Here is a 17350-nt window from a genome sequence, read left to right as displayed (position 1 = left end):
CAATACAGCCTTTTTAGTTTACTAAATTACAATTTTAAATTTCCCGAGAGTTTCGTCTTCGAAACGTCGTGTAATGATGACGTGTATGCAAGACATCACGGGTTTTTAGGAAGTATGAGCGCTGTGCACACACACAGCTAAATGTCGTCTGCTTTAACGGCATAATTATACAGTTTTTTGGACATCTGTGTTGCTGAATCTTTTGCAATTTGTTCAAATAATATTGGAGAAGTCACAGTAGAAAGATGGAGTTGGGAAGCTTTAGCCTTTAGCCACACAAACACACGGTGATTCCTTGTTTAAAATTCCTGGAGGTGAAACTTTCCTATAGATCACAGCGCGGTCAAGAGAACATGGATCCCGACCACATGTCAACCAGCAGGTTTCGGTGAGAAAATTGTGGTTAAAAAAGTCAGTTCTTACCGGAGAAAAGCTGAGCTTGTGCCGTCCATAGCTGCCGTCAACTCTCCTGAGACACTGAGCGTCAAGACACCCGTGGAGACACCCTTCCGACTATCGGGTACTATTTAACTCACTAAAACACTAGCAACACAATAGAAAGATAAGGGATTTACCTGAATTAACCTAATAAATGTGTCTAAAAACATTGGAATTCGTCCCAATGTAATCGCGTTTTTATTTATTTATTTTTTTGTAGTCCGTCGCTATCAATATCCTCAAACACGAATCTTTCATCCTCGCTCAAATTAATGGGGAAATTGTCGTTTTCTCGGTCCGAATAGCACTTTTTGTTGGAGGCTCCCATTAAAAACAATGTGAATATGTGAGGAGCCATCAAACATGTGACGTCATCGTCTGCAACTTCCGGTAGAGGCAGGGCATTTCTCTTAGCACCGAAAGTTGCGAACTTTATTGTGGATGTTCTCTACTAAATCTTTTCAGCAAAAATATGGCAATATCGCGAAATGATCAAGTATGACACATAGAATGGACCTGCTATCCCCGTTTGAATAAGAAAATCTCATTTCAGTAGGCCTTTAAATTTGGAACACAGTACCATCGTTTTAACAGCAGGTAGAGAGCGTCTTAATGTAACTAGGCCACTGAGTAGTGGCCTAGTGGTTAGAGTGTCCCTCCTGAGATCGGTAGGTTGTGAGTTCAAACCCCGGCCGAGTCATACCAAAGACTATAAAAATGGGACTTATTACCTCCCTGCTTGGCACTCAGCATCAAGGGTTGGAATTGGGGGTTGAATCACCAAACATTATTCTTAGGCGCGGCCACCACTGCTGCCCACTGCTCCCCTCACCTCCCAGGGGGTGATCAAGCGTGATGGGTCAAATGCAGAAAATAATTTCGCCACACCAAGAGTGTGTGTGACAATCATTGGTACTTTAACTTTTAACTGTAAAGTTCAAAATCTTTTTTAAAGGCACAAAAGATAGGTTGGGTATTGAGAAACTTACATTTATCAATCAATCAATCAATCAATGTTTCCTTATATAGCCCTAAATCACTAGTGTCTCAAAGGGCTGCACAAACCACTACGACATCCTCGGTAGGCCCACATAAGGGCATGGAAAACTCACACCCAGTGGGACGTCGGTGACAATGATAACTATGAGAACCTTGGAGAGGAGGAAAGCAATGGATGTCAAGCGGGTCTAACATGATACTGTGAAAGTTCAATCCATTATGGATCAAACACAGTCACTCATTTATGAATGTAAAACTTAGCCAACAGAATAATGAGGTTGCAAAGGTAGAATTCCTTTTCAAATTTTTGTTCATACAGTGTAAAACCAAAAGTCACATCTTTAAAGCAAAGCACAAATTTGAGATGAATATTGTCCAGGATGGTTTATACATTTCGTCGTTACAGACACTCAGCTCCCGAAGCCGAGCAATTATCGTCCTCATACAAATAAAAAACTTTAAGCAAGTACAGAACGATAAAAAAAAAAAAAAGAAACAAAATAAAAACGACATAAGAAAACAAATAGAACCAATTGGGCTTATCCAAAACAACTTAAATTGGCTAGCAATAAAAAAGACTGTCGATCATCATTATTATTAAATTAAATTAATAGTCTGTTAAACGAAAATAATCAACCTTTTTGTTTATTTATTTATTTTAACGTCAAAAATTATAAAAATATTAAAGTCAAAACTAGAGACAATGTATTAGAGAAGTATTCACAGTGTATACAGCAACACAACTTTATATATTTTTATTTTACTCTTAGGCACTTTCATGGATTGGTATTGACAACTTAAATATTTTTCCACATTATTACGTCACCGGTTTTCTATGTCTGTCAACTTTCCCTTGTTTAAAGTTTCTGAGAATGCAGCACCACCTACTGGCTCAAACGAAGTCATACAAAACATGCGGTAAGCAATGGATGAAAAAAGTGGATATAAATATATGTATATATATATATATATATATATATATATATATATATATATATATGCCATTTGTACATATATATATATATATATATACATATATGTATATATATATATATATATATATATATACATAATATATATATATATATATATATATATATATATATATATATATATATATATATATATATATATATATATATATATATACATACATATACATTAGGGGTGTGGGAAAAATTTGATTCGAATACAAATCGCGATTTTCACGATTAAAAAAAAAAAGTATTTATTTATTCATTCTTTTTTTTTTTTTATCAATCCAACAAACCACTACACAGCAATACCATAACAATACAATCCAATTCCAAAACCAAACCTGACCCAGCAACACTCAGAACTGCAATAAACAGAGCAATTGAGAGAAGACACAAACACGACCCAGAACAAACCAAAAGTAGTGAAACAAAAATTAATATCATCAACAACAGTATCAATACTAGTTATAATTTCAGCATAGCAGTGATTAAAAATCCCTCATTGACATTATCATTAGACATTTATAAAAATTAAAAAAAGAACAACAGTGTCACAGTGGCTTACACTTGCATCGCATCTCATAAGCCTGACAACACACTGTGTCCAATATTTGCACAAAGATAAAATAAGTAATTTTTGGTTCGTTTATTAGTTAAAACAAATTTACATTATTGCATCATTTGATAAAACACTGTCCTTTACAATTATAAAAGCTTTTTTTTTTTTTAATCTACTAGTCTGCTAGCATGTCAGCAGACTGGGGTAGATCCTGCTGAAATGCTAAATATTGAATGAATAAAGAATCGTTTTGAATCGGAAAAATATCGTTTTTGAATCGAGATCGCGTTGAATCGAAATAAATCGATACATTATCGAATCGCGACCCCAAGAATCGATATTGAATCGAATTGTGGGACACCCAAAGATTCGCAGCCCTAATATATATATATATATATATATATATATATATATATATATATATATATATATATATATATAAACATATATGTATGTATATACACACACACACACACATTTATAGACACACATAAATACATATACACACATATATACATATATAAATATACACACATATATATATACATATAACATACATATATACAGTATGTATATGTATAAATAATCATTTATTAGGATCAATAATGATTAATTACAGGTGATTACTCACTTGCATAATCAAAGTTAAGACCCCAATATTTGTACACAAATGCGATTTATTTTTTTCTTTTCTTTTTTTTTTCAGAATGTCAACCAGAAACGTTTTAAAAAGTGTTACTTGATTGCATGTAATTTATTTGCAGTCTTATCAACATTTATTTTAGGCTGCATTTTGGAGTATCATTTTGGTGAAGTTTTGATCTGATTACTGACAGTATAGCGGTTAATGAAATAGCTTGTACAGTCAAAATATGGCCCCAGTCGTTGCAGTTTACCTGACACACGAAACGTGAAAATCTTTATTGGAGGTGGGGGCATCCACTTTAGGCACCAGATGGCAGTAGAGTGTTGAATATCTTAAAATGTGTTTTGTGGCAATTCCAACTTTGACCACAGTGTCAATTGCTATGTGGAATGGGTCTTTCAATTATTTTCAGTAGACTGCATTGCAAAATGAATAACCTCCACATCCACCCAGGAATGAGGCCATATGAATCTGGACCCTTACCTACAGTACGGTCAAAATAAATTGCATGGGTAATTTAAGTGTGTATATGATTAGTGCAATAATTGTTTGTGATCAATCACATTAGTTAACGCGTTAATTTTGACGGCCCTAATTCATATATCTGAAAGTAACCAAATAAAAACATTACATTCATTTGTTTCACAACATTAAATTTTAGTGCATCATTTTAAGAACTAAACAACTACACAACTGTAAAATATATGTAGAAATATTGAGTTATTCTTTTTCAAAGACTACATCCGTGAGTACATGGGTGGGGTGGTTCTAGGAACATTCACAGGCTCACATCAGTGTGTAAATTAACCCTGTACCTACATATAGGTTCACTGCCAAATATGCCCCTTAGACGCTAGTAAGCCAGCAGGTCAGTTGGTTCACGGCGTCACATGATTTTTTTGCAACGTAAATGTAAAATTGATATAAACTTATAATGTGGCTTATTTGCACGTGTAGTAAATATGCTGCTCAGTAATGTGTCCTGTCCGTCTCACACCCTGACATTCCCGTGCCCCACTGGGTGTCCAGTTGCCGCTAGTTATTTCAGCCTGGATCCCATCCCTGCCCACACTAGTCAGTTGCAGTCAGTCAGACCTCAAAAATAGCCCGCAGGCTGTTTGGGTGGAGGGGGGTACCAGAGGAGTCATGTGCAACAACCTCCGCCTCAGTCGTACGTGGAGCAGCTTGGATTAACAAGCTCCTGTGTCTCCATATTGTTCTATAGGGTGTCCACTTCTAGACTCGCTGCTCTTTCCTCCACACCAGCAATGAAGCTCAGCGTGGCCTTGTTCTTTGCGGGCCTCTTCGGGGCCCTGGCTGTCGTCTTTGTCCTCCTCTCGTTTGGAACAGATTACTGGCTGTTGGCCTCGGAGAGCTGCACTCATCCTACCACTGACACCACTTTAGAGGTAGGTGAAGAAGCATAGTTGTTTCTCCTATTCCAGGAGATGAAGTGCACTATGGGACTTGCTGGCGGTGTGCAGCTATAAGCAGAGAGCCAGCTTTCAGCAGGACTCCAAAACAAAATACCAGCGGTCCCATGTGGTATTGTGATGCCAGGGTTAAATGTCACGACTAGCTTTACATAGAGGGAGTCGGAGTTCTTGCTTTCTACCATATCAAAAAAAAAGGTGGATATATCATTTACACAGGTATTAGTTACTTTCTGAAACACCCAACAGATAAAACATTAGGAACAACTATTATTATGATGATGATGATGATGATTATTATTATTTAATTTTATCAATATGGTAAATAATTTAGTTGTAGTTTTCACATTTAAGATGTTTGTAATATTTCAATTCTGTTTAATGTACCTGTAAACTACAGTACAACCACAGTAATAAACATATTACTACATTTTTCTGAGGCCAATTTTTACTATTAAATATAGTTTTTTGATGTATTTTAATTGAATAAATAAATGTATAAAAATAAAAGAAGTTTACATAATTTTATTGAAAAATAATAAATACAAAATAATATTAACTAGAAGTGTACATTACATTTGAGGTCATTTAAATCATGATAAAATATGTTGTTGAATCACATCTGCTCTGTAGGTTTCAATCAAAACTAAGCATGTTTTTTTTTATTTCAGGGCAGAAAATAAAACCATTAAAAAAAAAAAATCACAAAAAATAAAGCAATGTAAGAAATTCTAATTAGTTAAATGCAAACATAAATAAAAAACAAAACTCGGTTTTACTTTTCGCTTTTTGTATCTAAGACACTTCAAATAATTTCACCATTTCTCATTATTCTAAATAAAAAAAAACATAATGTTATTAAGCCCTGTGATGAGGTGGCGACTTGTCCAGGGTGTACAAAGCCTTCCGACTAATTGTAGCTGTGATAGGCGCCAGCGCCCCCCGCGACCCAAACAGGAATAAGTGGTAGAATATGGATGGATGGGCATAATGTTATTAATGCAATGTATTATACTGCCAAGCATACAAATTATAAACATTACAAAAGTATTGAGTCATTTCCTAAAAAGGGTGATGGTAGTGTCCGGTATAGTGGCTCACATACCTGAGTGGAATCTATGACCCGTTCACATTCGGCATGTGGTTGATTGACAGGTGACCATTGCAGGGTGTAGTCCGCCTTTCATCATCCGGGACGGGCTGCTGCTCTTCCTGAAAAGAAAAAGTAATGTAAAAGATGAATGCGTGGTTAGATGTCTCTTTTACACTAACCCATCAATACATCAGAAGTATGTGTGGCTCTGAAGGTAAAAATAGAGACCACCAGTGATCACAAGGTCAGCAGCAGGAGCCTAGCTCTGACCAACCTTTGACTCCCAGTGAGGGGAAGCCCTTGGCCGCTGAAAGCACACCTGCCCGCCGTGACCCAGAAACCGCGATTAGAATGAAGATTCACCAGAACACACAGCAGTTTATAATTCATCTTTCTCTTGCAGCATGGAGACATGGTGGAGCAGAATGTCACTAGTGGGGTCATGCTGTACCACGAGGGCTTCTTCTGGAAATGTTTCTTTGGTGGCAAAGTGGAGGATGAGGACCTGCTATGGAAGCTTTGGTTCAGTAAGTCAGACAAGATTATGTCTAACTTGTCTGAAAAGGAGCAGGAAGAAGCATAGCTTTTGGGTTGTCTTTATAGGGACATTTGGCATGAATATCGTTCAAAATTCAAGTTCAAATGCCGTACGGATATAATATTATACAAAATATTTTTTATTAAATAAATAAATTGATTATTATTAATTAGCATTTTTTTCAATTATCTCAAGTGTTGAGCTAAAAACAATTTTCCTCCTCGATGGACAATGAAGATTTATTTTATTTCATTCTGTTTGTATATCGTGTATTAATTCATATGAATCATAATGAACTAATTCCATCACGAAATATTTCATGAATGTTTTCCAGAAATGTCCATTTCCAAAGTTTGACCGACCATTAATTGAAGAAGGTGAAAGGCAAAAGGGAATATACTTAATATTATTAAAGTTAAAAAAAAATCACATATGGGTCAAATATATTAAAACTATTTTTTCATCAAATACAACAATTAAATCAAATGATCTACTGTAGTAAATAATTCTTAGCACACATTTGATAATTTAATAATTTAATTTGATTCAAATGGAACATTTCCAACTTTGAATGATTCCTATAAGTTTCCTTTTCCAAGGAAATTTACCACAATTTCTCCGAGAACGTGGTAACTATGCATTTTTTTCATTATCTTCTGTGGTGAGCTAAAGGCAATTTTCCCCCTCAATTGACAATGAAAATATATCTCATTTTAATCTGTTTGTATATCGTGTATTAATTCATATTAATCATAATGAACTAATTAATGTGGAAAATTACCAATTTTCCAAAACTCCATCGCTAAATATTTCATGATTGTTTTCCAGAAATGACCATTTCCCAAGTTTTACCGACCTTTAATGGAAGGTGAAAGGCACTAAATAATATGCTCAATGTGATGTCAAAATTATTTTGTTTAAAAGGAGTAAAAAACTCTCATTAAAGTTAAAATCACATATGGGTCAAATATACAAAACATATTTTTTCATCAAATAAAACAATTAAATCAAATTCTCTACTGTAGTAAATTATTCTTAGCACATACAGTATTTAATAATGCAATCATTTAATTTGATTCAAATAGAACATTTCAAACTTTGAATATTTCCTATAAGTTCCCTTTTCAAGGGAAATTTTCTACAATTTCTCCTTGAGAAATCTCCTAGAATTCTCCAATATATATATGTATATATATATATATATATATATATATATATATATATATATATATATATATATATACACACAAAAAACACAAATTCAATCATTTTATTACTATGAGATAAATGAAGTATTACATTTTAATTTGTAGAATTATTCAAAATAGAATTTAGACAAAAAGGATAATAACGTTATTGACACGTTGTAATATAAATAAAGTAATTCAACATTTTCTAAAGCAGGTTTCTCCAAACTTGTGGCCCTCTCCTTAACTTAACTTCATGGTTCTTCATGAACTACAATAATGGTACAAACACACTTTGAGTAACAAAAAGAGCAACTTCATGTAAGCAAGCAGACGTGTCTCTGACCATGTCCCAACCGTCAAAATATAACATTTTTACATACACATTCACATTTACAATGCTGTAAGGCAGGGGTGTCAAACGTACGACAGGTTTTATCCGGCCTGCGGGATGAGTTTGTGAAATTTTTAAATGAAAGAAATAGCTGTTCTAAATATGTCCACTAGATGTCGCAATAGCAATTATTTGATTCTTTGTAGATTATGCTACATTATGTAAAAAAATAAAATAAACCACAGGATGTTAGTGCATCAGTTGAGGAAAATGAACAGACTACATAAATAGCATCATTTAATTTGATTTTGACATTATTTTTGTTATCTTGATTGATTGAAAATTAACACTAATGTGTTGACTGATCAACATTATAACATAATTTATTCAGAAAGTATAGATAATGACAAATAAAGATAGAATACTATTGACTGCAACATGTAAGTGTGAAACCCCCCCTAACAACATTATGGCTTGTACATTTTCAGAATGTGCTCTTTGTACCTTTAAACAAAGAAAACAATCTGCACTGCAAAAAGTCAGTGTTCAAAAACAAGAAAAAAATAAATACAAAAAAATAGGGGTATTTTATTGATTTGTACATTTTCAGAATGTGCTCTTTGTACCTTTAGACAAAGAAAACAATCTGCACTGCAAAAAGTCAGTGTTCAAAAACAAGAAAAAAATAAATACAAAAAAATAGGGGTATTTTATTCGAACTAAGCAAAATGATCTGCCAATAGAACAAGAAAATTCGGCTTTTCAAGACTTTCCAAATCAAGTAAAATTAGTTAACCCCAATGAACCTTAAAATAAGTATATTTTCACTAATAACAAGTCCACTTTTCTTGGTAGAAAAAAGAGATACCTTTTTGTTCAATATGTTGAAAAATATTCTTAAATTAAGTAAATGCTAGTGCCATTATCTTGACCTAATGATATGCGCTCGGCATCAGGATATATTTTTTTCATGCTTGAAGTAAAAAATTATTACTTTAAAAAGTAGTTTTATACTAGTAAGTGTTAATGACATAACTTTGCATTTGTCGATATTCTAGTTCCAAGCATGTTTTACCCAATATAGGTCATAAAATCTCAGCTACAAGCTGTAATATCTTGCTGAGATCATTTAGGATCAAAACCCTTAAACCAAGTAAAACACTAACCTAAAATTTGCTTAGTGAGAAGAATTATCTCATCAGGCAGAAAATAAGCAAACATCACCCATATTTGAGATATTTAATCATACTTATATTTAAATTTGTGCAGTATGATGTTGTCTTTATTTTTAAGTTATCGTACTGTGAGTTTACCAGTCCGGCCCACTTGTGTCACGCATATGGATCATGTTTTGTTTTGGTCATGTTCGGTTTTGTTTTTTGGACACTCAGTTCCTGTTTTGCACTTCCTGGTTTGTTTTCGTTTCCATGCCAACTCATTTAATTTTCACCTGGCTTTCATGTCACGCACCTGTCCTCAGCCCTCACATCTGTTTGCAATGATCACACTTATTATTTAAGTGACAGTTACCAGGTAGTCGGCCTGGCAACTTCCCACTTTACCCCACATTACCCTTCAACTTCTTTCATGCCATGCCGTGCATATTCCTCAAATGCTTCATGCCATGCTACGCTGTTTATTATTTCTGTCCATGCCACGTAAGTTTTTTCTTTGTTATTTATGCCACAGTGCAAGTTTTTGTGTTTCACGTTTATAGTTTGTAGCCTTTGTGCTAGTCATTTGTTTTCTGTAGCCAAGTGTTTGTACCTCCTTGAGAGTGCCCTTTGTTTGCCTTTTTTATATATAGTTGACTAGAGTATTAAATAAAACATATTCACGTTCACATCTGGCTCGTTCAAATTTCCCTTTGCATCGGAAAAACAATCTATCCCATAGTCCAAGTCATTGTCCAAGTGTGACAACTTGGGAATAGATTTTTCTCCACGTGGCCCCCGATCTAAATTGACTTTGACACCCCTGACTTAAGGCCTACCATAACTCATGGTCACTTTAGTTGCTGGTAGGAGTGGTAAACAATTTTAGTCAAATGGTTAAAAAACAGATTCTGAAGTGAAACTCACCCAGACTCTACCTCCAACGGCCCCCGGGTAAACTAAGTTTGATATCCCTGCTCTAAAGAAATCTGTTTGAACAACGTTTTTACAAAGCGTGACTATTTTTTGGGCCTCTGCAACACTTCTGTGTCATACGAATAGCTTTTATTTTCAACTAAAAACATTTTGGTGCTAGAATGTGTGACTCATGTGATGCTATTGTGCCGTTTTTGATGTGGGCTTGAACAATGGCCCCTCCAGCACTGAACAGGAGGACCTTGTGAGGAGCTGTGGAATTTAAAATGCTGCCAGGCTACAGTTGAGCGTCAAACAAAAAAAAAAACATGGAAAAATCCACATTTGTTATGTGATGATTGATGAACAATATTTGTCTGCAGCCAATCAGCCGCACTCCAAAGTGTGCATGCACTCCTACCTCTTCCCGTTCCCGGTGTCCCACCACACCCACAACGCCACAGCGTATGAATCCGCCATAAGTGAGTGTCTCCGTGTACCTTGTGATGGTAACGATGATTCCATGGATCAATGGTGGATGCTTCTCAGTCTACAGGGGTTTTTGGAGCATCTTCATGCTCATCGGCGTGGCAGCTGTGATCCTTGGCGGCTTCATCGTCATCTGCGCCGCTCCCTTCGCCAACCACTGCTTGTACAAAACGGGTGGAGGCTTCTTCCTGTTATCGGGTAAGACGGGGTCACAGGATCTTCTTGTCCAGATGATGCAATGACCATCATTCACGTTCCCCCCCCAGGTTTCTTCCTGCTGTGCGTGGTGGTGATGTACGTGCTGTGGGTAGAGCTGCTGGACGTGGTGGACATTTACGTGGACTACCAGCGCACCTTTGTGTGTCCCAACTTCCACTTGACCCTCAACTACGGCCTCTCCTTCATGTTTGCTCCCGTCGGCATCTTTTTCTCTCTGCTGGCCGGACTGCTCTTCCTCCTCATTGGCCGGACCATCAAGATCCACTACCGCTAACTGAAAAACATGACACAGACACACACGGTGACGGTATCAAGCTGGGAAACGACTACGGCTTTGCACAAAAGTCTTGGAGGACACCATCTTAAAGGGGAACATTATCACAATTTCAGAAGGGTTAAAAACGATAAAATTCAGTTCCCAGTGGCTTATTTTATTTTTCAATTTTTTTTCAAAATTTTACCCATCATCGAATATCCCGAAAAAAGGCTCTACAGTGCCTGATTTTCGCTATCTGTGAAGCCACCGTCTATTTTGCTGTGATGTCATCCAGTGATGCCAATACAAACAACGTGGCGGATAGCACAGCAAGATATAGCGACATTAGCTCGGATTCAGACTCGGATTTCAGCGGCTTAAGCGATTCAACAGATTACGCATGTATTGAAACGGATGGTTGGAGTATGGAGGCAGATAGCGAAAACGAAATTGAAGAAGAAACTGAAGCTATTGAGCGAATAGCTATTGACGCTATTCCGCGATCAAACAATCGGGACTTTTGCATCTTGGGACACTGGAGCAACTTAAATCTGTCGATTGGTAAGTGTTTGTTTGGCATTAAATGTGGGTGGAGTGAAAGGCTGAATGCAAATATAGCTACAAATGTACATACAGCTAGCCTAAATAGCATGATAGCATCGATTAGCTGGCAGTCATGCCGCGACCAAATATGTCTGATTAGCACATAAGTCAATAACATCAACAAAACTCACCTTTGTGATTTCGTTAACTTTATCGTTGGAAATGCATCTGCAGGATATCCATACATCTCTGTGCCATGTCTGCCTTAGCATCGCCATTAAAATGTGCAGACCAAACGATCGGGACTTTCGAAACTTGTGACACTGGAACAACTTAATTGTGTCGATTGGTAAGTGTTTGTTTGGCATTAAATGTGGGTGGAGGGAAAGGCTGGATGCAAATATAGCTACAAATGTACATACAGCTAGCCTAAATAGCATGTTAGTATCGATTAGCATGCCATGCTAATCGATGCACACTCCACGTAAGTCAATTTGAATCCGTCCCTGATCGTGTTGTTACACCCTCCGACAACACACCGACGAGGCATGATGTCTCCAAGGTACCGGAAAACAGTCGAAAAAACGGAAAATAACAGAGCTGATTTGACTCGATGTTTATAATGAGTTTGAGAAAATGGCGGTTGACTACTTAGGTGACGTGACGTCATTGCTCCGAGAGCAAATAATAGAAAACCGTTTAATTCGCCAAAATTCACCCATTTAGAGTTCGGAAATCGGTTAAAAAAATATATGGTCTTTTTTCTGCAACATCAAGGTATATATTGACGTTTACATAGGTCTGGTGATAATGTTCCCCTCTAATCATGATTTGGAGAGCATGATGAATGTAGCTCTCAACAAACAGCTGAGTCAGCATTAATACCGCTGATGAGTTCATTGTAAACTACGGGTACACTTTCAACATTTTTAAAGGGCATGCTGAGGTAGAAAAATGTGCTGCCAGCCTTGTGGAGTTAAAAAAAGGAGGTTGCCTACAGCCAATGTTTTTGTAACCCTAATTAGAGAACACTTTTGTTGACCACGCATCTCCTTGTAAATTGAACAGAGGCCATAATTGAAGCATTTACCCAGGGGTGTAACGGTACATGTATTTGTATTGAACATTTAACCATTACAGTACGGGGATTTCGGTTTGATTCAGAGGTGTACCGAACGAGTTTCCACACGGACATATTAAGTAGCGTACCGCATGTTGTGTAAACAATGCACACAGAGGCACAACACACGGTATGCTAGCAGCGACCGGGCTACAATAGACTGACCATACCTCCTCTTTTCACCGGACATGTCCTCTGTTGCGGGGCTGTCCGGGTGGAGTTTCTTAAATGCCTCAAATGTCCAGCATTTTAAGTTAGGGTTGCGTGTATTTTCAATGTACGTTCAGGGTTAAGAAGGGGTTAAAAACAAAACAAATTATGCACGCAGCAACATTTGTGAGGGAGGGGCAGAGAGAGAGAGAGTAATGATAAACGCGCATGCGTCGCCAGGCTCTGCTTTTTACCCATAGATTTATCAGATTTTATTTTGTATTATCTATAGCAGGCGTTTCAAAAGTGTGCCCCGGACGCCATTTGCGGCCCACAGCTAATGTTTTAAAGGCCCACAGCACATTCTAAAAATACTATTAAAATAAACAAAAACATAAACAAAAGTGAAATAAAAAAACTTAAAGGCTAAATGTAATTTAGAAAAAATTGCAACATTGACTAATAAAACAAAGCTGTTTTATTTTCTTTCAAACTGTCATTGCTCAAAACATAATATTGAATCAAAATCAATGTTATTATGAATTATTGACCTATCCAAGGTTCCCATTACTTCACATCAAATATTCCACTAAGAAAAATATTTTTGATGGAAGATTTTGCAAATTTAGTAAATAAATAACCCAAAAAATGGATATTTTGTTGTTTTCTTACTGTACCGAAAATGAACCGAACCGTGACCTCTGAACCGAGGTATGTACCGAACCGAAATTTTTGTGTACAGTTACACCCCTACATTTACCACTGTTATTGGCCTGTGAAACATTCAACAGACAAAAACAGGGAATTCCAGACTATCGGACTTTCCCCCTTCGCTTTGAACCCTGCGGCTTATAAAACGTTGTGGCTAATTTAAGGATTTTTCTTTGCTGACAGCCATAATGGAAATAGTTTTAAAAAACAAACAAGCAAATAAACTGGAAAGGTGTGTTATTGTTTGGGCTATGGTGCCATGTTTTAAACAAATTTGCTCACTGCGGCTGCTGCGATGCCCTTTTTTATAGAGCAATTGCTGTTCCGTCTTCTAGCCGTCCATAGCGTTTTTACTCGTATGAATTCTTCATTCATCACTCAAAGCAACATTAGTAAGTTTTACAATATAACTAAAAACTGTTTATACTTATTAAACCGTCCCATGTGTGATGTCTGTAGGAGTGTTTTCATGCATATTTGAACGTTCTATCGTATTGTAATCAAGCAAGCGTTGTTAGCATTAGCTATTATGCTAACACGTTTACAAGTGTCTGAGTTAGTATTATGAACTTACAATGGCATTCTTTTTGTATTGTTTCAGGTTCACAAATTCCTCTGTACACTCACCAAGACGTCATTGTGGATTTATTGAGTCTGTTTAGCTGATTGGAGAGCTAGGTTCCGAAGTTAGTGGGTCCATGATGATGACTTCTGTTTTGTGTGAACTGCCGTGTTAGAGGCACTGTTTGGAAACAAGTAAGGTATGTAAATAAACATTTACGATATCTTTCTGTGTAAATAACTCATTTAGAAATGTGTATATCAGCGGGTGATAGTCCGATGGGGCTAATACAGTGGTTCTCAAATAGGGGTACGTGTACCCCTGGGGGTACTTGAAGGCATGCCAAAGGGTACGTGAGATTTTAAAAAAATATTCTAAAAATAGCAAGAATTCCAAAATCCTTTATAAATATATTTATTGAATAATACTTCAACAAAATATGAATGGAAGTTCATAAACTGTGAAAAGAAATGCAACAACCCAATATTCATTTTTGTGGACATGTTCCATAAATATTCATGTTAAAGATTTATTTTTTTGTGACTGTCTATCTGTGTTGGCCCTGTGATGAGGTGGCGACTTGTCCAGGGTGTACCTCGCCTTCCGCCCGATTGTAGCTGAGATTGGCGCCAGCGCCCCCCGCGACCCCGAAAGGGAATAAGCGGTAGAAAATGGATGGATGGATGTTTAGAATTAAGTTCATGAATCCAGATGGATCTCTATTACAATCCCCAAAGAGGGCACTTTAAGTTGATGATTACATCTATGTGTAGAAGTCTTTATTTATAATTGAATCACTTGTTTATTTTTCAACAAGTTTTTAGTTATTTTTATATCTTTTTTTCCAAATAGTTCAAGAAAGACCACTACAAATTAGCAATATTTTGCACTGTTATACAATTTAATAAATCAGAAACTGATGACATAGTGCTGTATTTTACTTCTTTATCTCTTTTTTTCAACCAAAAATGCTTTGCTCTGATTAGGGGGTACTTGAATTAAAAAAATGTTCACAGGGGGTACATCACTGGAAAAAGGTTGAGAACCACTAGGCTAATATATGGGAAAATATTGTTTAAAAAAAAACAAAAACTTGTTGGGTGCGGCTTATACACCGGTGCACTCTATGGTGTAGAACAGTGGTTCTCAAATGGGGGTACGCGTACCCCTGGGGGTACTTGAAGGTATGCCATAGGGTACGTGAGATTTTTTTTTAAATATTCTAAAAATAGCAACAATTAAAAAATCCTTCATAAATATATTTATTGAATAATACTTCAACAAAATATGAATGTAAGTTCATAAACTGTGACAAGAAATGCAACAATGCAATATTCAGTGTTGACAGCTAGATTTTTTTGTGGACATGTTCCATAAATATAATAATAATAATAATAGATTTTATTTGTAAAAAAGCACTTTACGTTGAGCAAACAACCTCAAAGTGCCACAGTGTAAAACATTGTAATAATAATAATAAAAAGATAAAAAATAAATAAAATATTAAACTAGAAACAGCCCAATAGCTAGAACCAGCATGTATGTCTATAAAAAGGCTTTTTTTTAAATGTTTTATAAAAAGGGTTTTTAAGCCTTTTTTAAAAGCATCCATGTCAAATATTGACGTTAAAGATTTATTTTTTTGTGAAGAAATGTTTAGAATGAAGTTCATGAATCCAGATGGATCTCTATTACAATCCCCACAGAGGGCACTTTAAGTTGATGATTACTTCTATGTGTAGAAATCTTTATTTATAATTGAATCACTTGTTTATTTTTCAACAAGTTTTTAATTATTCTTCTATCTTTTTTTACAAGTAGTTCAAGAAAGACCACTACGAATGAGCAAAATGTTGCACTGTTATACAATTTAATAAACCAGAAACTGATGACATAGTGCTGTATTTTACTTCTTTATCTTTTTTTCAACCAAAAATGCTTTGCTCTGATTACGGGGTACTCGAATTGAAAAAATGTTCACAGGGGGTACATCACTGAAAAAAGGTTGAGAACCACAGGTCTAGAAAATATGGTAAACACTTTCTGGATGGGAACATCACACAATATAAGACAAAGAAAAAATGGAGGGGGCCCAAATCCCCCAAAATGGGACCTGGCAACGACAATCTGTGCGTCTTACTCAATATGGTCTATGACCATTTCCGTGTGTCCTGTTGTTGGTATGTTTTTACATGTGTTTGAGATTATTCTACACTAAGTCAAAATCATTTACTGTTTTTTTAGAAGATATAGTTTAACTAGCTATTAATCATAATATTAGTAAAGAACAATAATTACGAGTAATATCTTAAAGGTTAGAGATTGGTTATTACATTAATTTGTGTTGTTACCTACACCACAAAGCTAATATGTTCAGACAGTTTAGCACCTTAGTGTCAAAGTCAAGCCCAGCGGGCCACATCCGGCCCGCGAATTAATTATCTATGGCCCCCGGGATGATATTTGATAAGTATTAGAACCAGCCCTCTGGCCACAGCTGCCTGCTGCTGTTTTGCACGCACCAATACTCCATCAGTGTTGGTGCTAGGAATAAAAATGGGGTCCCACCGTAAATTTTTGGACTCCCACTTTTTTGTAACCGTTTTGAAAACAATTGATACATGTATGCATGCATCAATTGGCAACACTAAACTAGCCCTAGTGTGTGAATGTGAGTGTGACTGTTGTCTGTCTATCTGTGTTGGCCCTGCGATGAGGTGGCGACCTGTCTAAGGCGGTGTTTTTCAACTACTGTGCCGCGGCACACTAATGTGCCGTGAGATCCAGTCTGGTGTGCCGTGGGAGATGACCTAATTTCACCTATTTGGATTAAAAATATTTTTTGCAAATCAGTAGGTATAGTCTGCAAAGTATGTGTTGTTGTTGAGTGTTGGTGCTGTCTAGAGCTGGGCAGAGTAACCGTGTAATACTCTTCCGTATCAGTAGGTGGCAGCCGGTAGTTAATTGCTTCATAGAAACAGCGGGAGGCAGGGTGCAGGTAAAAAGGTGTCTAATGCTTAAACGCAA

At 36.3% G+C, this 17350-nt stretch overlaps 1 protein-coding gene across 1 annotated transcript; it reads left to right on the top strand.

The window, feature by feature from the left end:
• The first annotated feature begins 4707 nt into the window (after window positions 1-4707).
• On the top strand, window positions 4708-14548 carry tmem182a (transmembrane protein 182a). The gene is made up of 5 exons (XM_061879293.1): window positions 4708-5028; window positions 6549-6672; window positions 10657-10755; window positions 10823-10960; window positions 11029-14548. Exons 1-5 carry the CDS (start codon window positions 4888-4890, stop codon window positions 11253-11255), a joined length of 729 nt encoding a protein of 242 aa, XP_061735277.1. The 5' UTR covers window positions 4708-4887; the 3' UTR covers window positions 11256-14548.
• The last annotated feature ends 2802 nt before the right edge of the window (window positions 14549-17350 follow it).

The sequence above is a fragment of the Nerophis ophidion genome, linkage group LG19 (assembly GCF_033978795.1).
Source record: "Nerophis ophidion isolate RoL-2023_Sa linkage group LG19, RoL_Noph_v1.0, whole genome shotgun sequence".
NCBI lineage: Eukaryota > Metazoa > Chordata > Actinopteri > Syngnathiformes > Syngnathidae > Nerophis > Nerophis ophidion.
This window is presented reverse-complemented; position numbering and strand designations above follow the sequence as displayed.